The sequence below is a fragment of the Geotrypetes seraphini genome, chromosome 5 (genome assembly GCF_902459505.1).
Source record: "Geotrypetes seraphini chromosome 5, aGeoSer1.1, whole genome shotgun sequence".
NCBI classification, from domain to species: Eukaryota; Metazoa; Chordata; class Amphibia; order Gymnophiona; family Dermophiidae; genus Geotrypetes; species Geotrypetes seraphini.
In genome coordinates, this window is record NC_047088.1 from 197,375,182 (window position 1) to 197,400,053 (window position 24,872).

At 41.9% G+C, this 24,872-nt stretch overlaps 1 protein-coding gene across 1 annotated transcript in view; it reads left to right on the forward strand.

Annotated features, from left to right (window-relative positions):
* The first annotated feature begins 210 nt into the window (after positions 1-210).
* The window catches only part of CHN1 (chimerin 1), a 186,766-nt gene continuing 162,104 nt past the window's right edge, over positions 211-24,872 (forward strand). Inside the window, exons 1-2 of the mRNA XM_033947246.1 lie at positions 211-413; positions 499-601. Coding sequence (XP_033803137.1) covers positions 577-601 — 25 coding nt within the window. The 5' untranslated portion in view covers positions 211-413; positions 499-576. The remainder of the gene's footprint in view (positions 414-498; positions 602-24,872) is intronic.

Genomic DNA, 24,872 nt, shown 5'->3' on the forward strand with positions numbered 1-24,872 from the left:
AGCTTGCCTGTGCTCAGCAGGTATCTTCCTAAGAGGAGTCAAGGAAGCTGAAAGAGGGCAAAGTGAATCGCCTGTCGCCAAGGCAACGCGTGGAGCCATCAGCTGCCCCCCCCCCCCCCCCCCGGAGGTAGCTGCAGCAGTAGTGGGAGGAGAAGCCATGAGCACTCCTGATCTTGCTCTTGCTCTGGTCATGTGGTGAATGAAGCAAGATGGTGCCCGCGAGCCTAAAGGATGTGCTGTGACTGAGCAGCCGGCTACAGCACAGAGCGAGTCCCCGAAGCTGCCGTTTCCCATCGCGCGAAAGATCTCTTTTCGTTATTTGGGTTTCTTTTGTGACGTCACGCCGACTCAGTTCCGTCCCTTTCATGCAGCGAGAGTTATTCTTACAATTTTTTAATTTTTTTTAAACCCACGTATGTATTGTATAAAAGGCTCCGTTCAGACCGAGCTTTGGGGGTTTGTTTTTTTTAGTGACAGTTTGTCTTTGCTTTGTTTCAGCCTTTTCTGAGGGGAGCTGCTGACCCCATGCCAGGACACTTCGCGCTGTCTGCGGATTTTTGAACTTGCTTCTTTAGGATGGCCCTGCCTCTTACATTGTTTGGTAAGTAAAGCGGTGCTGCATTGTGCTTTCACCGCTGCATTATTCCGCCCGCCCGCTCTGCATCCTGAGATTTGTGTATTTTACAGTTATTATTTTATTATTAACGTTTGTTTTCATCACTTTATGGCTTACTATGGCAAAGATATGTAGAATTGTCATGCCAATAAAGTTATCTGAAGGAGTCCTCAGAGGGGAGCATCATGCTACTTGTCTGTACTGTACAGCTCTGAATCTTGGGTGCTGGTCACAAGAAAATCTTGTGGAGCTTTTCTATTGTTTCCTGGCAAGGGCAGAGTCTCTGGGCGTGTGCTCCTCCAGTTCATTTCAGTGTCCTGTATTGATAGGGATTTGTGCAGTGGGAGCTGCTCTAATTCTGAAATCCATTAATTTAAAATAAAATATATATATATATATATATATATATATATCTTTGCACGATTTTTTTTTGTGCATGGACTTCTCTGAGTCTAAGGCACTCTGGGAAGCACTTTTTAAGTATTTCACTGATGTGAGTTCTGCAGTGGTCTCATGCATTTGTAGAGTTGAACAGTAGGTGACAGTTGTGGCATGCCTGATCCACATGTGCAGGCTGCAGACTTGTGGCTATAGTGGAAGAAGTACTGTACTGCTTCTTACCACCCCCTGTTTCTGGTGGAGTGCAGAATCTATGTAAAGTGTGTGTGTGTGGGGGGGGGGGGTTAGGGTGACTGTGAGCCCTGGCTATCTCAATGTGAGGTCAATGCAGAAAGCCAACCAGTAGAGCTGTGTGGTTTCTACTGCTAGCTCAAAACTGTGCCATGCAGAAAGCTAATGTTATGCAAATTTTATGCGTGCAGGAATTGTGCACTAATTGATGGATGCCTGTCAGGTATGTGCATACAAAGGTCAGTGTTAAGTGTAGCTTCTTGTCCGCATTTCCAAAGAAACTGAAGGTGTCAGCACACATCTGTGATTATTGTTCTGCACATAACTAGTAGCCTTGCAGAAACTTCTTGCATATGAAATTTTTAAATGGCTAATATTTTCAGGACAGCAGCTACAGATGTGCACTGGTACTTTCATTTTTATCCAGATACTCATGTTATTGCTGTTATCTCTCATCTGTATTTTAAGTTACAGATACGGTACTATTCTGGCTGGAGAAAAAAAACATAGGCATTTTAAATCGAAAAAAGGGTATGAAATTCTCTCAACCAACTCTTCTACACTGCCCTGGACCTGGTGAAAAATTTCTTGTGGGATGTGTGCATCAAAAACCACTGTGTCCTTCTGTGCATTGCAGTGGAATATGTAATGGCCTCATTGCCATTCATTTTATATCTATGCCTTCACACAAGTTAACTCCTGCACTCGATTCCATTGAACACCTATGCTCATTGTTTGGTCAATAACATGCATATACAACTTGCAATCCAGAAAGCATTAAAAAGAGATGGAAAGAATATACAGAAAATTTATACAAATAAGGCAATAAGAATAACATTGGGGAAATTGAACTGGAAACTGAAGTTGAGGAAGAACCAGATATTTTAAAAGAAGAAGTCATAGCAGCGATTAAAGCTTTATTGAAAAACAAGTCACCTGGTATCAACGGTATTCCAATTGAATAAATAAAAGGCTCAGAAAGTGCTATCATGGCCCTCACTCGACTGTGTCAACAAATTTGGAAGGAAAATACATAGCCAGCTGATTGGAGAAGATCACTGTTCATACTGTTATAAAAATTATGATTAAATGGATGGAACTCCACCAATAATATATATTCCTCTCTGGCTTAGAGAAACATATATTATAAAGAGCTATTAATTTGGAGAAAGTTATAATCAAGCAAGCTAACTTAGTTAATTAAATATCAAGAACTAAGACTCAGAACATTTATAAGCAAACTGGAAATTTATTTAAAAGCATTAAAATCAAGCAGGTAGAAGCAGTTACAGATAAGAACTTTTTAAGTACAGATAATAGGATACACTTGACTATCTCTACAAAAACCGATTGCAGAGGGCGGGGTAAAGTTTCCCAACTTTTATAGGTATCATCAATCCTATATTATGCGTCAGGGTATGTATTGGGTCCTCCCAGAGCTTATTGAAAACATCCCAGATTGGTTATGGTTGGAATGGCGCCTCATGTTTCCTCTGCGATTATGCCATATTCTCAGTATCAAAATACCTAGATTATATAAAGAAAATAGAATATTAGTAGATACATGGAAAACATTAAGATATGTGAGTAATTTAACAGCTATTCCAATTCACAAATCAACAGATCAAACTATATGGCTGAACTCCAAGATTCAAATTGGTGGATTTAAGGTCATCTGGAAGTATTGGATGATAGCAGGCATATGTGTATTAGATGATGTTATTTCTAATGGTAAGCTGCTTGATTTTTCACAGTTGCAACATAAATATGGCCTCAATAAAACACAAAGTTTTAGATGGATGCAACTGAAGCAGGCCATTCAGGAGGGGTTCCCTGAATGGAAAAATCTTAATAATCAATATAGCTTGGAGTTCTTATGCTTTCAGGTGGATTTCCTGGGGCACCAGGCCGCCCAGTGGTATAATTTGTTAACTGGATTTATCAAAAAGAAACCAAAGACTGGTCTGAGAGACATTTGGAGCATTGAGATTAAGCATCAAATTACTGTGTCTCAATGGCCACAAATTTGGCTTGGAGGATGAGATCTACAGTGTCTGCATCTATGAGACAAACTTGTTTTTTTCTGTTACATAAAGCATTATGGACCCCTGTTCGGTTACAAAAACTAGATAGCTCTAAGTCTAATAGATGTTGGCTTTGTCATCTCGAAGTAGGGACTTTAGATCATTTATTATTCTATTGTCCATTTATTATGGCTTTTTGGAAATCAATTTGGGGCCAAATTAATTGTTTATTAGAAAACCCAGTGGCGTTGACATATGATACTATATTATTTGGCATGTCAATGAGGGCAAAGAGTCAGATATCTTCGAACAATAATAAGCTTTTGCTTATAATGACAGGTGTTGCCATACAACAAATTACTTGTAACTGGAAGAACTGGAATAGACTGAATTATAATTTTTGGTGGAACTCATTGTGTCATATATATAAAATGGAAAGAGTAATAGCTATACAGCAGGGGTATTTAAGGAAATTTCAAGATGTGTGGGAGCAGTTAACAAAATATTGTAATGAATAGATGCCATTTTTCCCTTAAATTTATAAGTTCAATATTCAGGGAGGGGGAATTTTAGTATTTCATCTTCTATATAGGATATTAAATATTTGTTATGAAAGGGTGGGAAGGGAGGGAGATATGGTTGTATGATTTGTATTATTGCTGAATATTAAGTGATATATTTAATGTTAAAATGTTTTAACTTGTCACACTTCTTGTAAGTTTGAAAATGAATAAAGATTTTATTTTAAAAAAAAAAGGATACACTCGACAAAATTTCTCTAAGGTTAAATGATTAAAGTTACTTACAAATGCTGGTTGAAAAGTCCTTAGGCCTGAGAACATGTTTACAGGAAGCACATGGTTGCAGAGAGAGAATGATGTTGCAGAATGATGATCCAGGGAAAGAAGAGTTGTTGCAGCTTGATCCAGGCTTGTTCAGAGGGAGAGAGAGTGTATTCCCTTCTGAGAAAGGATTTTACCTCATATTTATAGGGCTGAAACCTGTTCTAAAAATAGAATCTATTGTCTGGATCCAAGATGCATAGCAGTTCAGCCTTTTTCTCTGTTCATCTGATTGAATCTTCTTTGAGTGGCTTAAAATATTGTGAAGAGCTTCTAATCCAGAGATGAATTTGGTGTGAAGGGCTTCTGTTGATCTTGCAGACTGGAGTAGTCTAGAGATGAATTTGGTGTGAAGGGCTTCTGTTGGTCTACATCCTGTTCCACTGATACACCTACTATTATAGAGTAGTAGAGTTCTGTTTAGCTCTGGTATCCACCCTGGCCATGTCTGTACTTAACACTTTCTAAAGGTGATGGCTCAGTCCTTTTTTTTTTTTATTGTGCTCTATTGAAAAGGGCATTTAATACCTTTCTGAACAGATGGCTCTGCTGGCTCGGAGGCCACATCAGAAATTCACTTTTAAATCCATCAAATTAATATACTTTAACTCCAAGCAGAATTGTAAAACTATATCATTTTTACTTTAAGTCCCTCAGAATAAATGATCTATTGGGTCAGGCAATAATTCAGATTCAAAGTTCATAACTCCAGCAACATTAACTATATCATGCTACATATTTTAACTCCAAGCCGAATTATAAAATCATTTCATGCTACAATACCTATACCAAATAAAGGTGATGCCAAGGACTATAACAACTACAGAACAATTGCATTAATTTCACACATCAGCAAAATATTGCTGAAAATAATACTGCGAAGGCTCCAATCATATACATTGAGCAAGAACTACCCAAAGTTCAGGCTGGTTATAGAAAAGGTTGAGGAACAAGAGACATTATTTGCCAATGTTAGATGGATATTGGAGAAGAGTAAAGAATGCCAAAAACCCCTATACCTTTGCTTCAATGACTACAGCAAAGCTTTTGACTGTGTGTATCCCAATAAACTATGGAGAACTCTAGTGCAAATGGATTCCCAAACACATAACTCAGCAGATAGCCTATATGAAAATCAAGAAGCTGCAGTGAGAACTTAAAACAGCAACACTGATTGGTTTTCAACAAAACGTGATGTCAGGCAACCTGTATGGCAAAACTATTTTCAGAAAAGCAAATTTGGAAGAAGAGAGTGTCTGTTTCAAAGTTGGTGGCCGAAATGTATACAATCTGCACTATGCAGATGATACATCACTAGCAGCAAAGAAGACATGCTGTATCTACTGAGAAAAGTCAAAGCCGAAAGTCATATATGGGATTAGAACTGAACATAAACAAGATAAAGATCATGAACATGGAAAATGATGAAGATTTGAGCTTGAAGATGATTGAAATCCTTTACAACTTCTATTCTATCTCCTGGGCTCTTTTGTAAACAATCAACTAGCAGGGAGGAAATACTCTACAGAATAACACTTGGCTGCTCTTCAGTGAAAGCTCACGACAAAGTATTTAAAGGCAAGGATATAACACTCCAAACGAAGATCAGACTTGTCCATGCACTCATTTTCTTAGTGGTTGGTTACAGTGCGAAAGCTGGACGCTACGGGGCTCATATCGAAACTTAAATATATCTAAAAACCTGCACATGTCAACACTTGAGATGATCTAAAAGACAGGTTGTCCAAGTTCCGATAATCGAAACTGCTTTTTGGACATATCCAGGGACATTTTAGGCCTCTGAATCCCACTGTATGCCCAGAGCTGAAAGGGGCATTTTTGGAGGAGTGGTTAGGGCGGGATGTGGGCCGACCTAGACTTAGTCATCCTGTAGGAATAATTGAATGTTTGACGAGACTGTGTAGGTGAAACTTATACATTGTGAGTTAGACCAGTGTTCTTCAATTGCCGGTCCACGGACTGGTGCCGGTCCGCAGAAAATTGCTGCTGGTCCGCGCAGGACCGGCGAGATGGATTGGGACCATCAGCATCTGGGCTGCAACAGCGATTGGCGGCATCGGGCCCCTCCCCCGTGATGCATTTCAAGTTCGGCAATGGGCCTCCTCCCCCCGGCATCAACAGAACTTCAGATCGGCAACGCGGTGCTCAGCCACAGCTTCCCCTCTGACACGGCTTCCTGTTTCCACCCAGGAAGTTTGAGTCAGAGGGAAGCTGTGGACTGAGCACCGCGTTGCCGATCTGAAGTGCTATTGATGCTGGGGGGAGAAGTAAGCCCATTGCCGAACTTGAGTGTCATTGTGGGGGAGGGGCACGTTGCCAATCTTGTTGCCAAAATCGGAAAGAAAGGTGAGAGGAAGGGAAAGAGATGGGCCTGTGATGGATGGAGAGATTGAGAGAAGGGGACAGATGATGGAAGTGGGGAGAAGGGGGAGAGAAAAGAGGGCAGATGACGGAAGTGGGGAGAAGGGGCAGATGATGGAAGTGGGGATAAGGGAAAGCAAATGCTGAATAGAAGTGGAGAGAGAAAACACATACTGGATGGAAGGAGGGATAAAGAAAAAGGACATATGCTGGATGGGGGAAGAAGATAGAGTTAGTGAGATAGTGGAGGGGTGAAGGAAAGGGGTGGCATGCTGTGGGTAGACACAGTGAAAAGAGGGAAACAGGACTGCATAGTAAGAAATAATTTAATTTAGACGGAGGCAGAAAATAAAGAAGGAAGACCAGAGAAGAAAAAGAAAGGGAAGAGAGAGATGCCAGAGAATGGGGAAGGAGACAGAGATATCAGATTTGAATGGAGGAAATGAGACGAGAGAGATGCTAAAAACCACAGGGGGAGAGAAAGAGAGATGAAAGAAGAAAGATGCCAGACCATGAGGGAACAGAGGGAAGATGATGGATGCCAGACCAAAGAGGAGGGATCTAGAGGAGAAATGGCAGGGGGAGACAGACAGTTTCTGGAAGGGGCAGACAGTGGATGGAACGAGCAGATGCTGGATTGAAGAGACAGGGCAGCCACTGGAAGGAAAAGAGTGAAAAGATGATGAAAGCAGAAACCAGAGACAACAAAAGGTAGAAAAAATCATTTTATTTCTATTTTGTCAGAATATATCAAATTTGAACTATATATCTTGCTAGAGACATAACTGGGGACTGCAAAGCCCAGGCAGTGCTTCTTTAGCTTCCAGTTGGCTTAGGGCTCTCTCTGACCAGGGGGCACTCCCCTAACACTATTCCTGTCATGTGTGACTGCAGTATTCTATCAGCATGATATTTCTGTGTAGCATTCTGTAATAATTTGGCTTGTTCAGTTTTCTTGATAGTAGAGGGGATATATGTGAAGGGGAGGGGAGACGGGTTTTGTTGGTCCTTGCTCTGTATATTTGTATTTATAAAATGACAATTGTACAGAATATAGTTTCTTTTTATACTTTAATAAAATACGTTCAATATAAAATCATAACTGAGGCTTGTGCGGATGGGATCAGATGGTTTGTGGGGTCCGAGCTCGCGGAGACGGGGCGGAAATGTTTTTTTAAATTTCAGTCTTAGTAGTCTTATTTTATTTCTGTCGGTCCACAGGTGTAAAAAGGTTGAAGAACACTGAGTTAGACAATGTAAAGACAGGTATAAGTGTATAAAAAGCATCAAAAGTGACCAGGTAGCCACTGCAGAGACAAAGTAAAGACCCCACACACCCCAACCATGTTCACTGACCTCATTACACCCCTATAAAGTTCAGAATAAAAACATACATACCTGCCTCTGGAACATCAGCACCTGGCATAGGAAAGTCTAATAGAGCTGCACAGAGATGGCTTAAGTAGTCTGGGGGGTGAGCTAGTGAACCATAAAGAGGAGGACCCAGGCCCATAAGCCACTCTAACCACTACATTTATGGTGGAAAATGTGAGCCCACCAAAAAAAACACCCCAAAACCCTACTGTATTGCCATATAGATGGTACCTGTAGCCATAAGGGCTATTGGGGTTGTAGACAAGTGGGTTTTGGGGGGCTTACCATAACCTATAAGGGAGTTCTGGTGAGATGTTTATGTGGCACCCTTTTTGTGAAATTCACAGCAGTGCCCTGTAAGGTGCCTCACTGCTCAGTTGTCATGTCTGGGTGGCCAGTCCATCACAATACTGGCCCCTCCCACATCCAAAAGGTCTTGTTCTGGACATTTGGTACTTGGACAAATTTGTGGTCAAGAATGTGGTATAAAGATAAACATAGTGGCGGTCTGGACAATGAAACACCTGGACGTACAGATAGACGATTTTCAAAAAATGGAATCGTTTAGAAATCAGACTTTAGACGTTTCTTTTGATTATGACCTTCCATGGAAACAAAACAGAAAGAAGATTGAGTATTATTAAGAAGGGTATCACAACCAGGACGAAGGAAGTCATCATGCCGCTGTATCGGGCGATGGTGCGCCCGCACCTGGAGTACTGTGTCCAATATTGGTCACCGTACCTCAAGAAGGACATGGCGATGCTTGAGAGGGTTCAGAGAAGAGCAACGAAAATAAAAGGTATGGAAAACCTTTCATACGCAGACAGGTTAGAAAGGCTGGGGCTCTTCTCCCTGGAAAAGCGGAGACTCAGAGGAGACATGATAGTGACTTTCAAGATCATGAAAGGCATCGAGAAGATAGACAGGGACAGATTCTTCAGACTATTGGGGACCACAAGCACAAGGGGGAACTCGGAGAAGCTGAAAGGGGACAGGTTTAGAACCAATGCTAGGAAGTTCTTTTTCACTCAGAGGGTGGTTGACACCTGGAACGCGCTGCCGGAGTTTGTGATAGGACAGAGTACACTACGGGGTTTTAAAGAAGGATTGGATAAATTCCTGAAGGATAGGGGGATTGAGGGATACAGATAGAGGTAGAGATGAGATATATAGAGAGTATAGATAGAGACCAAGGGGGATTTACGGGTTCAGACAAAGATCACCGTACAGGTCATGGGCCTGATGGGCCGCCGCGGGTGCGGACTGCTGGGCGCGATGGACCTCTAGTCTGACCCAGCAGAGGCAACTTCTTATGTTCTTATGACTCATTTGAGCTCTGGTGATGGAGAAGGATTTTAGATGTGCCATGGACTGCCAGAAGAATGAACAAATTCTGGAAGAGATCAAACTGGCTATGTCACTCAAAGCCCAAATGATGAAGTTACGACTGGAGAAGAACCTCATGTTTGGGAATATCGAAGGAACCAGGCGAAGATAACAACCTGCAATCAAGATGGCTGTAAACATTGAAAACAACCATGGGGATGATGATGGAGAACCTTTCCAGACTAGCACAAAACCGATTTCTTTTAGATCTGCAATTCATCAAGTCACTAGGACTCAAGCACAAGTCGATGGCACCTAACAACAAAAACAACTTGCAATAACTAAACCGTTATGTTTGTGGCAGTTTTCTGCATTGGCCTCTGAGTGCCTAGAAGAAGTGGCAGAACAATGATCATTTGTGCCTTACTACAAGTTGGTCTCCAAACTCCTTTAACTACAAGAGGTAGACTGATCTTATAGGCCTGCATAGCGATGTGATAAATTAAAATAAATTTCCAACACAGGTACGTATGACATATAACTTTTTAAACAGTATTGGTCATTGACAGAGCCAGAGTAGGGCTTAGTGCAGAAATGAAATGTATACAGAACCCTCTCCCCCCCCCCCCCTTATCACATCAACCTCTAAATTCTATATATGGTACCTAAAAAATCAGCACTGATCAGAACAGCACTTAACATGATTCTATAAAAGTCACCTCCTTTACAGTACTGTATATACAATAAAATCGCGCTTAGTGGCCTTATGTGGCATTACATTTAGGTGCACCCATTTAGGCCTAGGAATACCAGGCTTAAATACCTGTGCCTAAGATGTGTGCAGATCAGGTGTATTATATAACATTGCATCCATCATCTATCCCTGCCCCTCCACTGGCCATGCCCCTTTTTGAGATTTGTGCACTAGAAGTGACATGCACCACTTTATAGAATGCGCTTATAAAGTTATAGAATGCGCCTATAAAGTTATGAGTGTAACTTCTAATGAGTGACAATTAGGGCTCCTTTTATCAAGCTGCGGTAGGCGGTTAATGCGCGGAATACCGTGCGTTCAACCACCTGCTGCGCTAGTCGCTAACGCCTCCATTGATGAAGCGTTAGTTTTTTGGTGTGCCGCGGGGGTTAGCTCGTGATGAAATGTCCAACATGCTAACCCCCGTAGCGCACCTTGATAAAAGGAGCCCTTAGTGTCAATGATTAGTGTCAATGATTAGCCCTGATTGGTTTGTAAAACAATTAAGCTGTGCGCTCAAATTGGCTACACACACCGATCTGCATGGTCTCCATATACAGAATTTGGGTGCAAGTGTCTCACCTCTCTGCCCTTCTTTCAATTCATCTTTCTCCTTTCTCAAGCATTCTCTGACCTTCCCCCCCTCTTAACTCAATTCTCGCATCCACTTGTTCCCTCCTTGCTGTCATCTTTCTTTCCATCCCATTGCCTTCTTTTCCCCTTGCTTTTCCCTCTTTCCCCACTTCTCTCTCAAGTAATCTGTTAACTGTATATTATGTATGTTTAACCTGTAACCCATACTGAGCATTTTGGATGTTTTCCACAAGACATCCAAAAGTCAGGGCCGTAAAAAGTCCATTTTCAAAACTGCTAGACGTCCAAATAAAATGACCTATTTGGACGTCTTGGCTGTCAGGACGTCCAACCTTAGAACATCTAACTTTTTTAGCCATTTTTCACCACAAAAACATCCAAGGTCAAAATGTCCAGACAATTTGAACATGGGTGAGGCCAGTATTGTAATGTACTGGCTACACAGAATTACCAACAGAGCAGTGGAGTGCCTTAAAGGGTGTCAGACCTCAGATGCACTCTAGAGGACAAGAAAGTCTTAGTCATCCTTTGGCCTGGACACCATTCTTATTGACACCCAGTACCAAAGTATAGTCTGCACAGATAAACTCTCCTTTTTCTCTCTTTATTCTGGTTAGTTTATTCTCATACACTCTGATAAGAAGAAGAATTGAGCAAAGTAGAAATACACCTTACTACTCATATAGCACACAAAACTCAGGACAAACCTCACACAAACACATAATAACATTTCAAGCAAGACAAGCTAAGACAGACAGATTTGGGAGAACTATACCCCCCACCCAGAGACATTCTTTCTAAGGCAGAGAAACGGAGTTCCCCTGGGGAAGCGTTGCCCCCTCTGATACCTGAAAGTAGGTGCTCAAGCTTTATAGGGTTCTTATTACCATGTAGTACATATTTATTAGCTCAGGACATGTAATCTCTTATCTCTGTCATGTGCTCTAGCCAAATTCTGGTTTGTGCTTGTGTATTCACAAAAACTCATAGTTGAGAGGCCATAATTTATGGGCATAGGGGTGTGCAGTAAGAAGAGCCATAAGGGACAGTAAAGCCAGGTGTTATTTTTCTTATGTTAGTAAGAAATCCTAAAGGGTGCTCCTTGATGGAAGCCTTTAGGTTAACTGTACCATATTATCCCTTTCTTCCTCTTTGCTACCCTTACTTCATCTTTTTTTCAAGCCCCTCCCCCCCCCCCCCCCATCTTTTATTATGGTTGTAAACTACATAGATGCCAATATTGCATCTTTGCGGTACATCAAGCTCTGTGAAATAAGTGACAAGCCAGAATGATACTTGGGTGCTTAGGGGAGAGGACTAACAATTGGATAAAAGGAGGTATTAGTCCCTCTGTATAAGTCTCTGGTGAGACCCTATTTAGACTACCATTTACAAATTTGGAAACTGCAACTTCAAAAAGAAAGGGGATGGGATTTTATATACTGCCTTTCTGTGGTTACAATTGAATACAAAATTTTGACTATAATATATCACATATTCTATGGAGAGGTACCATGGTATTTGATCCAAGCTTTGAGAAAGATTTTTGGGTTTTGGCCAGGTATTAGTGACCTGGATTGGCCACCGTGAGAACAAGCTACTGGGTTTGATGGATATTTGGTCTGACCCAGTAAGGCTATTCTTATGTTCTTATATGCCAAATCGTGTTTTATGATCACAATTGGCAATGAGACTGACCCTGAAAATACTCATGATGGACATTATAGAAAAACATGGATGGCAGCAATTTCTGTGGCAGGTCCAAGGCTGTGGAATGCAGTGAATGGTTCATTAAGATTGTGGGAAGTGGGATAGAACACGTCAACCTTGGGACAAACAAATTTTTATTTTTATAAATTCAAAATAAATACAAGAGCACATAAATAAGAGCACATGTATAAAAAGTCCTATGGGTGTAATGTCCTTATATTGAAGTACATGTGCTCTTCCTTATTTATGTGCTCTTGTATTTATTTGAATTGATAAAAATAAAAATTTGTTTGTCCCAAGGTTGACGTGTTATATCCCACTCTCCACTTGTTCTCTCGTTGAATTTTACATGGGTTTTCTTGTTCCTTTTCTTTGTTCATTAAGATTGTGTGCAGACTTTAAATCCTTTCTTTAAAGACCCATCTATTTGTAAGAGCATTTTATAAATGAGGAAATGTCAATATCCTTTTTCCTAGCAAGATTGAATTTGAAATGGGAGCTTAATGTATTTTACCCCCTCTTCTACAAAGCCATGCAGTAACAGCCCCCAAGTCCTTTAAATCTCTATGGGCTTTGGGGCTGTTACTGCGCGGCTTTATAGAAGAGGGGGTTAATGTCTAGTTTGTTCTGTTGGATTTGCAGAATTGTAAATCTTATGTATTTGTTGTTTTTGTTCATCTATGTATGTGGACATTGTAACCCGCTTAGGATATAAGTAGGATACAAAGTTTTAACATAAAGTAATTTACATATATGGCTACTTATTTTGTACCTGGTGAGATGGAGGGTTTAGTGAGGTTCAGTGAGAATTGAACCCAGTTTCCCAGGCCACTACACTAACCATTAGGCTACTCCTCCCCTCTGGAATGGAGTTGGTTCAGAGGACATCTACTAAAATGGCCATTGGTCGTTTTCATAAAGCATATGGTGACAGACTGAAAGAGCTCAATATATGAGGGATCTTCAAAAAGTTTCCACACTTTTATTTGTTTAAACACAGTTTATTAAATATCTCAAAAGCAAATTACATCACTACTTTCAAGGTGAGCTGGCTTGCCTGACTGACTATTCACATGACATTCTACAATATGCCCTCTTACCATGTATCCTGCCCAACCATTTCCCATGGAAACTTTTTGAAGAACCCTCGTGTACACTTTGGAAGAAAGGCAGAAGAGGGAAGATATGATAGAGACATTTAAATACCATCTTGGCATAAATACACAGGAGGCAAGTCTTAGTTGAAAGGAAACTCTGGAATGAGGGTGTGTAGGATGAAGGTGAAAAGGGATAGACTCAGGAATAATCTAAAGAAATGTTTGTGGAAAGGGTAGTGAATGAGTGGAAGGGTCTCATACTGTAGATGAAGCATTGTCCCATGCTTTCTTGAATTTAGATAATCACATTGGATCTCTAAGGGAGAGGAATGGATAGTAGATGGTATGGATGGGCAAACTGGATAGGCCAGATGGTCTTTATATACTGACATTTCTATCCCTATAATATTCAGCTAGGAGCAGTATGTGTATTTTTCAGTGCTGACTGTCACTAGCTAAATTAGACCCAGACCACGTCCGAGCACTGGCATTGAATATCTAGCTCTGACTAGACATGTGATACTTTGAAAACCAGCTCAACGAATAGTTAAGCTCTGGAATGCATTGCCAGAGGATGTAGTGAGAGCAGTTAATGTAGCTGATTTAAAAAAAAAACTTTGGACAAGTTCCTGGGGAAAAAGTCCATAGTTTGCTGTGGAGACAGACTTGGGGGAAGCCACTGCTTGTCATGGATCGGTGCATGGAATGCTACTATTTTGGGTTTTGCCAGGTACTTGTGACTTGGATTGGCCTCCATGAAGACAGGATACTGGGCTAGTAAGGCTATTCTTTTGTTCTTATGTAGAGGGATAGGGGGGACCCAAGTGGAACATCAGAACATAAGAGCTGCCATACTAGGACACACCAAAGGCCCATGAAGTCGAGTATCCTATTTCCAACAATGGCCAGCCCAGGTACCTGGCAAATCCCAAAGAGTAAAACAGATTTTATGCTGTTTATCCTAGGAATAAGCATTGGATGTTCCCAAGTTCATCTTAATAATGGCACTTAATGAAATAAGATAACACTCTTTTCAGCTATAGTGGCAAAATAACGCTCAGAATTTAGGAAGTTGGTTGGCTGGGCTTAGAACTTTTCAGCACCCCCTTGTGTATGTGTGTATATATATATATATATATATATATATATATATATATATGTATGTACATCATAGACTAACAAATAACTTTCAGCAAAAGAAATGGAGGAAGAAAACTCAACTTCTATGAAAAAAACAGCTCCACTTAAATAGCTACTCTGGCTTAGCACAGGAAATCAACCTTTAATGGAGGAAAAAGCCTCAGACACGAAGAGAGCAATCACAATAGCTCTACTGCTTAGACATCACTGGCTCAAAAAAATTCTAGAACGTTGTAGAAAATAACGAGGTTGATATGACTAAACAGACACTAATTAGTGCCCCTTCCAACGGGGAACCCGCGTTTCACGACTACCGCTTCTTCAAGGCAATGGGGCATAGGTGAGTTTACAGGAGGGACGGACAGAAGCAATTCACCTATGCCCCTTTGCCCTGAAGAAGCAGCAGGCAGCCATGAAGCCGTTATTTTCCACAACGTTCTGGAGGTTTTTTGAGCCAGTGATGTCTAAGCAGTAGAGCTATTATGATTTCTCTCTTCATGTCTGAGGCTTTTTCCTCCATTAAAGATTGATTTTCTGTGCTGAGCCAGAGTAGCTATTCAAGTGGAGCTGTTTTTTCATAGAAGTTGTACATCATAGACCCCCATATAATGCTGATGTTGGGGTCCATGATATTTGACCTCATTATAAGTGAATCCGTATTATATGGGGATCCAAAGAATAATAAATAATAGCATAAAGAAAAAAAAGAGGGGGTCCACATCTTGACCATATTTTAAGTGGTCAAGCATTATATTGAGCCATGTTCTATAGGGTGCATGGTGTGTGTGTGTGTGTGTGTGTATATATATATATATATGTTAATATGTATATATATATATGTAGGATTAGGTACCACCGAGGTTTCCATACGTGAACATATTTACCTTTTTATAGGTTGTATTGTACTGATGCCCAAACTTTGTCAAATAAGATCATTTTAAAGTCGGATAATCATGGTCTTATATTTAGAAGAAAAAAATTTTAAACTGGAGTGAGCTAAAATCCAGATTATATATCTGATTACATGTGAGTGATTGATTTTAAGCACTTATTACCTGCCTAATACCTTCGCCAGTGGTAGGCAAACTCAGTAGTCAAAAGAGCCAAAGATCAGCAGTACAACGATTAAGATTTGTTTTGAGAGCCAAATTTCTTTTCAAGAACCATGTGTTTAGGAATCGGTTTAAACTAGCTACTAACATTAAATAAAACCAGATATCATAATAATAATAATTTTATTGATTGATTAAAAAATCTTTTTCTACCTTTTGTCGTTTCTACTTTAATCATCTTGTCTTCACTCACTTCTTTCTAGCTAGCATCTGTCCTCTCTCTCTCTTCCATGCAGCATAAGCTCCTTCCATGTCTGCCCTCTCCCTCTTCCATCCACTGTCCGCCCTCTCCCCATTCCATATGGCATCTTCCTTCTTTCTATGCTCCTTCCATAAACTTCTCTCTTTTGTACATAATTCATTTCAGCTCTGCCACCTCTCCATTTTTCTCTGTCACCACCCCCTTCCCTCTGCTCTGGCATCTCTCTCTTCTCCTTTCCTTCCCACCCCACGGTCTGGCATGTCTCCTTCCCTTCTCTGATTCCCTGGCATCTCTCCCTCCCCATCCTCTGACATCTCCTCCTTCCTTTTTCCCTTGGTCTGACATACCTTCTTCCTTCCCTCGGCTGCGTCACTGATGATGTCATCAGTGACGCTGTAGAGGGAATCACCAGCAGAAGGCTGTGAACTGTGAAGCAGCCTGTTTAGAGTGCTGCGGCTGCCGATGAGTGCTGGAGGGAGTTTGTCGGTCTTCTCGCGGTGGGAAGGTCAACGGGGAGGGCCCGGGGTGATGACACTGTGGGGGGGGGGCTGGGACGATGATGCTGGGGGGGGACCTGGGACGTTGACGCTGGGGGAGCTGGGCAATGATTCTGCTGCGAATCCAGAGAAGGTGAGGGAGATGCCCAAACGGCCCTAAAGCACCGCACCGAGGTCCCCCCTGACCATTTTGGGCCCTATCCTTTAAAACGGCTCTGATGAAGCCATTCTCACAAACTGCCGGTGGCTGCCCCAATGCTTTCCCTCTGTGGCGATCTGCCCTGTCAGAAACGGGAAGTTGCGGCAGAGGGAAAACTTTGGGGCAGCCGCCAGCAGCTTGTGAGAACAGCTGCTGTGTCGGGGCCCTTCTGTGCAGGAAAATTTTGGCTACTGGCAGAGCCGCACTCAAGTGGCTAAAGAACCACATGCAGCTTATGAGCCGCAGTTTGCCGACCACTGACCTAGGCGGTTTACCCATACAGATTTGCGCATGAGTCGAGTCTCTGTCATTTGAAAGGAAACTCTGCAATGAGAGGACATAGGCTGAAGTTAAGAGGTGATAGGCTCTGGAGTAATCTAAGGAAATACTTTTTTACAGAAAGGATGGTAGATGCATGGAACAGTCTCCCAGAAGAGGTGGTGGAGGCAGAGACTGTGTCTGAATTCAAAAGGGCCTGGGATAAACATGTGGGATCTCTCAGAGAGAGAAAGAGATAATGGTTACTGAGGATGGGCAGACTAGATGGGCCATTTGGTCTTTATCTGCCATCATGTTTCTATATTCTGTTACATGGCATTTTTTTTTTGTGCTGCGTTTAACCAACACCCAATTACCTAAGGGTTACCAAGTGAGTGGAGCATCTTCTGGGAGAACACTGAGGTCATTATAGAAAGCTGCTGTGACATGTGTTCATGTAGACAGCAGGTTTATACCGAGAAATGGTGCAACATGTCTTAGTAGAGATTTTAGAAAAGCTGCCACTCACATATATATATTTCATTTATTTATTTATTCATTGGGATTAACCACCTTTATGAAGAGGTTCACCCAAGGCGGTATATAGCAAGTACAGTTCAACATAAAACCTACAATTTTCTTAACAGCATAACAATAGTAAAATGACTAATTGTAAACATGAATACGATGAATAAGATATATCTATGGCAACAGTGTTCAAAGAAGCATGTTCTAATCTAGGGTGTGGTTTGGGCAGGTCTGAACAGCATGCATCTGTTTCATCTTAGCAAAAGAAATGCCCATCTGCGTCACAAAATTCAGATGTTTGCATTTACACCTGCTTCAACATATGCTTAAATGTCAGCCGGATACTTTGGGGGGGGGGGGGGGGTCTGAGGTAGAGAGGATGATATAGGAGGGCAATTATATGTACTTCTCTGGCATTAAAAACTACCTTGAAAAAAAACCCAAAAATTAGGTTTCTGTAGTTTTGCTCTTTAATTGGCTCCCTCTAGACATCCAGCTACAGTTTGGCATTTATATATTAAGGGGTGTTATATGCTTAGGTTGCAAAGTTGCTGCTTACCTTTGTAGGTACTGATTCTTACAAGTTCAAAGCTAAGACTAAGGCTGGTACATTTTGGGCCTTTGTTTTTTTTATGTGGCTATTCCCACAGTACACCCTGCAGAATACTCTCATGTGTTTTGTGCATTTTTATGTTTAAATGTGTTTATTCAATTTCAACGTGCATAAAACAACAACAACCAGAGCAAAAACAATTCAGAATACTGACATATTTGCACATAAACCAAACTACCCCTCCCAAACCCCTATCCCCCAACAAAAACCCAAACAAAAAATCCCTGTGTATAAGGAGTCAATAGATAAACCAATTAGGAATTCAAAAGTCTACTCCGGGCCACAGATGGAAGGGTCATCCAAAATCGCTCCCAAATCACAGTAAATCTTTGCCCCGGTCCAGAGTCGAGATCAATAAAATGTCTACGTTCTAATGAAGCATGTATGATCATCAATGATTTCCATTGACTATAAGTCGGGGCATCGCTAGCCAGCCACTGTGTTAGTATAGCCTTCTTTCAAAGTAATATAGCTCAAGCCAAAAAGGCTGAGAGGCCTTTAGGTTTAGGTGAGACAACATCATAAAATCCAAAGAGCGCTCTGGGGGTCGAAGACCACCGCCGACCCCAAAGAACAGTAATATAAGATCCCAAACAGTGCCAGAACTGAAGAATACCAGGGCAAAACGAACCTGATTGAATTTTTTGATTGGGTGACCAGAGAGCTGGAACGAGGACATATGCTAGATGTAATTTATTTGGATTTCAGCAAAGCCTTTGATACAGTTCCTCATAGGAGGCTGTTGAACAAACTTGAAGGGCTGAAGTTAGGACCCAAAGTGGTGAACTGGGTCAGAAACTGGCTGTCTGACAGACGCCAGAGGGTGGTGGTTAATGGAAGTCGCTCGAAGGAAGGAAAGGTGACTAGTGGAGTCCCTCAGGGTTCGGTGCTGGGGCCAATCCTGTTCAATATGTATGTAAGTGACATTGCTGAAGGGTTAGAAGGAAAAGTGTGCCTTTTTGCAGATGATACCAAGATTTGTAACAGAGTAGACACCGAAGAGGGAGTGGAAAATATGAAAAAGGATCTGCAAAAGTTAGAGGAATGGTCTAATGCCTGGCAACTAAAATTCAATGCAAAGAAATGCAGAGTAATGCATTTGGGGATTAATAATAGGAAGGAACCGTATATGCTGGGAGGAGAGAAGCTGATATGCACGGACGGGGAGAGGGACCTTGGGGTGATAGTGTCCGAAGATCTAAAGGCGAAAAAACAGTGTGACAAGGCAGTGTCTGCTGCCAGAAGGATTCTGGGCTGTATAAAGAGAGGCGTAGTCAGTAGAAGAAAGAAGGTGTTGATGCCCCTGTACAGGTCATTGGTGAGGCCCCACTTGGAGTATTGTGTTCAGTTTTGGAGACCGTATCTGGCGAAAGACGTAAGAAGACTTGAGGCGGTCCAGAGGAGGGCGACGAAAATGATAGGAGGCTTGCACCAGAAGACATATGAGGAGAGACTGGAAGCCCTGAATATGTATACCCTAGAGGAAAGGAGAGACAGGGGAGATATGATTCAGACGTTCAAATACTTAAAGGGTATTAACGTAGAACAAAATCTTTTCCAGAGAAAGGAAAATGGTAAAACCAGAGGACATAATTTGAGGTTGAGGGGTGGTAGATTCAGGGGCAATGTTAGGAGGTTCTACTTTACGGAGAGGGTGGTGGATGACTGGAATGCGCTCCCGAGAGAGGTGGTGGAGAGTAAAACTGTGACTGAGTTCAAAGAAGCGTGGGATGAACACAGAAGATTTAGAATCAGAAAATAATATTAAAGATTGAACTAGGCCAGTTACTGGGCAGACTTGTACGGTCTGTGTCTGTGTATGGCCGTTTGGAGGAGGATGGGCAGGGGAGGGCTTCAATGGCTGGGAGGGTGTAGATGGGCTGGAGTAAGTCTTAACAGAGATTTCGGCAGTTGGAACCCAAGCACAGTACTGGGTAAAGCTTTGGATTCTCGCCCAGAAATAGCTAAGAAGAAAAAAAAAAAAAAAAATTTTTAAATTGAATCAGGTTGGGCAGACTGGATGGACCATTCGGGTCTTTATCTGCCGTCATCTACTATGTTACTATGTTAAAACCAAAACATAAGGCCCAATGATGCATTTGCTTGAGAACATTTAGGGCATTGATGACTCTGAGAAATGCCCATCCGGTCAGCTCGTATGGGTGAGATGTAAAGGCGAAGCATAAACTTTAATTGCTGTTCCCAGTGCTGAATATTGGAAGATACATTTCTGTTTTGTGCATTTTTAAAGGTATTTTACAAAAGGCTTCATGTTCAATGAGCTTTTCTTAAAATATCCTCTGGCTGATATTCAGTGCTGTTTAACTACCCAGAAATGGTGCTGACCGATTAAATAGCATTTAACCAGCTAAATGCAATAACCAGCATAACATAACCAGCTATCTCCCCTGAATATTCTTGGTTATTGGCTAAAGGTTACTGGCTACATCCTGCAATATCCAACAATTTTCAGTGCTGACCAGCCAAGTTTAGCAGCCAAATCAGGTCCCACAAAAGCAGTCTTATCTTTAGCTGCTATAGACTTAGCCAGCACTGAATATTTACTTAGCCGATTAAGTGTACGCTGACCAAAATTTAAGCAGATATTCAATGCTGGTCATCGGAAACAGCCTGACATCGAATATGTGTGGTCAGTGCCAACTGTTAGCTGGCCTGCCTGCCTCCTGCAGTCTGAATATCAGTTGACCTATAAATTGTGAACATCCAGTCATGGATATCTCTTTTTCCACCTAGATAGCCTATGCAAAGTCAGGCTTTATTGATTTGAGGTAGAAACCCAGTAGACCTGAGGCATGCTGTTTTTAAGAGTTTCATCCTGATTACGTTTGGAAATCTCATATTTCTTACACGGTGGTAGGAAGCTCCTGTCCAAGTTAATTCAGAGAGGGTGATGTGGATACACATAGTAATTTATCGCATTTTAGTAGGGATCAGTGCACCAACAGCCCAGAGCTCATGCAGGGAAGAATTTCTTTGCTCAGCAGGTTTCTTCCACCTATTTACGTAGATGAATAAAACCGTATGGATCAGATTATCATTAAACTTCAGTGGAGAGTATTCATTCTACTGCTGTGGCTGGGCTCTTTTTCCCTTACTACGCATCATTCACTAATTTTGCTCACTAAGGGAAATCTGCCCTTCACACTTTGTGCTCATCAACTTGCCCAGAGCTCTGGAAAAATGTTGCCATGATCTTCTGTACCTAGCTAAAACTAAAGCAGAAAACTCTACATTCCTCATTGCATTCTCTTACATCTTTGCACTCGCACTGGAAATATTAAAAATGTACTTCTTGTAAAATATTTCTAAGCCGTGTCTTTTATAGCAGTTAAAGTTCACCTAGGCGGCTGCCTATTATAAGCCTGACATAAGAGCTTTCTCCCTGTTACATAATAAATTTATTGACCACACAAGTTGTGCTTTGAATCAACTTAATCTTTACTGAGGAAACTTTGTCAAATCACGTAAAGGAACAGTCTTTCAGCAGAGGCAGTTTTGAGGCAACATGTAACGATTTGCAATCAGTCAATATTCAACTTGCAGAAGTCAGGGCAGAATTAACCCTGGATATTCACTGCTGGATCATGTCTTCGTACTGGCACTGAAAATCCCGAGCTAATTATGGCCACTGGTGCTTATGTAGGTTTCCAGCTGAATATAAGACATTTATGCAGACCCCAGCTGAATATTGCCCTGCATAAATAGAAGCAGATTTCCCTCAGCCCCTCCAATACCTCCCATTTTTCCCCCTAGTCCCAATTCCCTCTCCTTCCTCCCTATACCTGAAGACTGAGAGCTCCATCCCAAAGACAGTAAGAGCACTGTCCCAATACCCCTCCTTCCCCCTGAAGGCAAGCCCCTTCCTTTCATCTAACAGGAAGTTGTGTCAGAAGGAAGACTGGCATAAGCAGCAGATGAGTCCCTGCTTGCTGCTGGTAAAGAATTGAAGGATTTAAAGGGTACTGGGGGGTTTGGGAAGTGTAGCTAAGAGATCCCCAATTGCCTGAGGGAGAGATGCAATGAGTCTTTAGTTGGCAAGGTTTGGGAATCCCCACCAGTTACATCACAGTTATGCCGCTGATGGATGGGCATGAGTTCAAAGTGGGTGGGCCTGTGCCCATCCTCCCTCACCCATGACTGCACCTACTGCCTCACATGGGCCTAGGCTGGAATCAAAGAAAGGATTTGAATTTTGCTTCAGGCTTTATAGCCCTGAGCAGTTCCATCCAATAACTAATTCATTCTCTTATGTAAATACTGGACATTAAAGGCACTCCTGCTTCCTAGAGTTGTAATGGGAAATGAGAGATCACTAAAGCATTGTTCTTCCCCAGTAGTAAGTAAGGTCACCAAATATACAGTTTACACTGCTATTGGCTGAGGCTTTGGGATTTTCTTGACATTAGCAATGTAAAAATCCCATAGTCTGTATTTAATCCTCTATATTAAAACCCTAAGCGCGCATGTGCACTTACAACGGCGTGATCCCTGACAGTGTAAATTGTGACTCCGTGGCCATGTTTGATATGTGGTGTGCGGTGCGTGTGGCATGCGTCGACTTGTGGCATGTGCGGCGGTTTGAACGGCGGTGAGAGCAACGGCAGGAGGGTGTCCTTCGAGGTGCTGCAAGGCGTCCGGCTGCTACTGCTGCACAGGGAAGTGGAGAGGGAGAGGGAAAAGGGGCTGCTTTGGGGGAGGGGTGTGCTGGGGGGCAGGCAGCAATCTTGGTTTGCTCGGGGGGCCAGAGAGAGATAGGCAGGGGGCCAGGGAGAGATACAGACAGAAAGAATCACAAACAGACAGGGGGCTAGAGAGACAGCCAGCTAGCGGCCAAGGAGCGAGAAAGACAGAAGGAAAGACAGACAGACAGGGAGCCAGGGAGAGACACAGACAGAAAAAAATACAGACAGGGGGCCAGAGAGACAGACAAAAAGACAGACAGACAGACAGACAGCGGCCAAAGAGAGAGAGAGACAGACAGAAAGACAGACAGACAGAAAGCGGCCAAGGAGACAGACAGAAAGAAAGATAGACAGACACATCTATTCTAACACCCGTTAATATAACAGGCTTAAAGACTAGTTAAAAATATAAAACCATTTAAAATGCATGTGGAAGTGGTTGAGAAAGTTCAGTGGAGAAAGTAAAAGAGACAAAATAAATATGCAGTAGGAATTCAGACCAGTATTCTGACTTTATAAGGATTTTTATTGATGACAGTGAAAGTAAACCTCTTTCCTTATTTGATAAAAGACTTGACTTCTATTGTACAATATTTCTTTCAATTGTTATCATTCTAGACTAAGTCTGGCTCTGCTTTTCCCCCTTCAGGCAATGGAAACGTACTTTGTACTTGTATGAAACAGCTGCGACACTTTAAAAATGTTTTGTCTTTACAAAAGGGATTTTCTGATGTGATGTTGCAAAAGAATGTACTTTCCATACACTACAGGGAAACCATAATCTGTTTATGGTTTATTGATACATCTGTTCTCAGGCCCCAATGCATAATCCTCCGCCACCGTGGTATAAAACACCATGGTGGGAGCAATTTTTCTTGACCGGGTAATGCTCAGCATAAATAGCATGCAAATTGTATGCATGCTATTCTTGTGGAGCAGCCCTGGTAAAAGGGGAAGGAATTGTGCCTGTTGCTTGCTCAGAAGAGCAAGCTAAGCACAGCTCCTCCTCCTACCTGCAGCCACCATTCTCCTTCCCTCTGCCCAGCTGATGGTAGCTCTGAAGCTTCGAGCAGCAAGCTGGCAGAGCGGCTGCTGCTGCTTCTTTTCCAAACCAGCTGCAGCCGCAGCAAAACAAGATATAAAATAGTCGCAGCAATGCATTCTGCCAATCTCCATGCATGTGGCTGCCATTCAGCCCCCTCCGACTTCACCTTCTTGTTCAAGGGCAGAGCTGGAGGTTGCACATGTAGGGGTTGGGGCTCCATAAGAGAGAGAAAAAGGGGAGATGCTGGATGGAAGGAGGAAGAGGATAAGGTTAGTGAAAGACTGGGGAATTAGAAGGTGAAAGAGGGGGAAAGGAGGGTATGAAGAGAAAGATAGAAAACTGGATAATAAGAATAAATTAAATCTGGACAGAAAGGCAGAAAAATAAATTGAAAAAAGTTGAAAAAGAGAAAAATACCAATTGGACAAGAAACCCTGGCAAGAAGTTAAGAGAAGATGGAAGAAAGCAGAAACCAGAGACTGAAGCCAATAAAAATAGAAAAAGTACCAGTATATAAAATGTAGAAAAAAGATTTTCCTGTCAATATTCAGCCCACAGTGATCAGTGTCTTTTTTGAAAGTCTTACCACTGTGGGACAAATTAACCCCAGATATTCAGTGTCAGGCCATGTCCAGGCACCAGCACTGATTATCCGAGCTAAATGAGCATGCAGTCACAGTGGCCACTGGAGCTTATGCAAATCTTAGCCAATATTCATCTGGGGCCCACATAAAATAAAAAGGGGCCAACTGCTCTTTTCCCCCTCTCACCACTCCTGTCCCAATTCCCCCCACTCAAGTTTCAAGTTTATTAAAATTTGTTTTACCGCCTATGGTAACTTCTAAGCGGTGTACAATAGTAAAATTATAAAATATAGAAGACAAATGTTAGCACTTACAGGTCAAACAGACAGACATAACATTATTTGTGTTAATTGCTTTTGATTACAAGGGGTTAGAGGGAAGAACTACAGTGAGGCCCAGACTTCCAACCCCACTCCAGTCAAGACAGGCCCTGCATGGGCCTACCTAAATTTCCTGGTGGTCCATTTGCACTAGTTGGGTATAGGCATGTTCAGGGGTGGCACATTGCACATTCTTTTATGTGGAGGAAATTTTATAAGTGGGATTTTACACAGGTATACAGGCATTTTTGCACAAGAATGCCTTTAAACTACTCCTTCTTTGTGGACCTAAAATGTAAATTTTAAAGTATTTTGATTT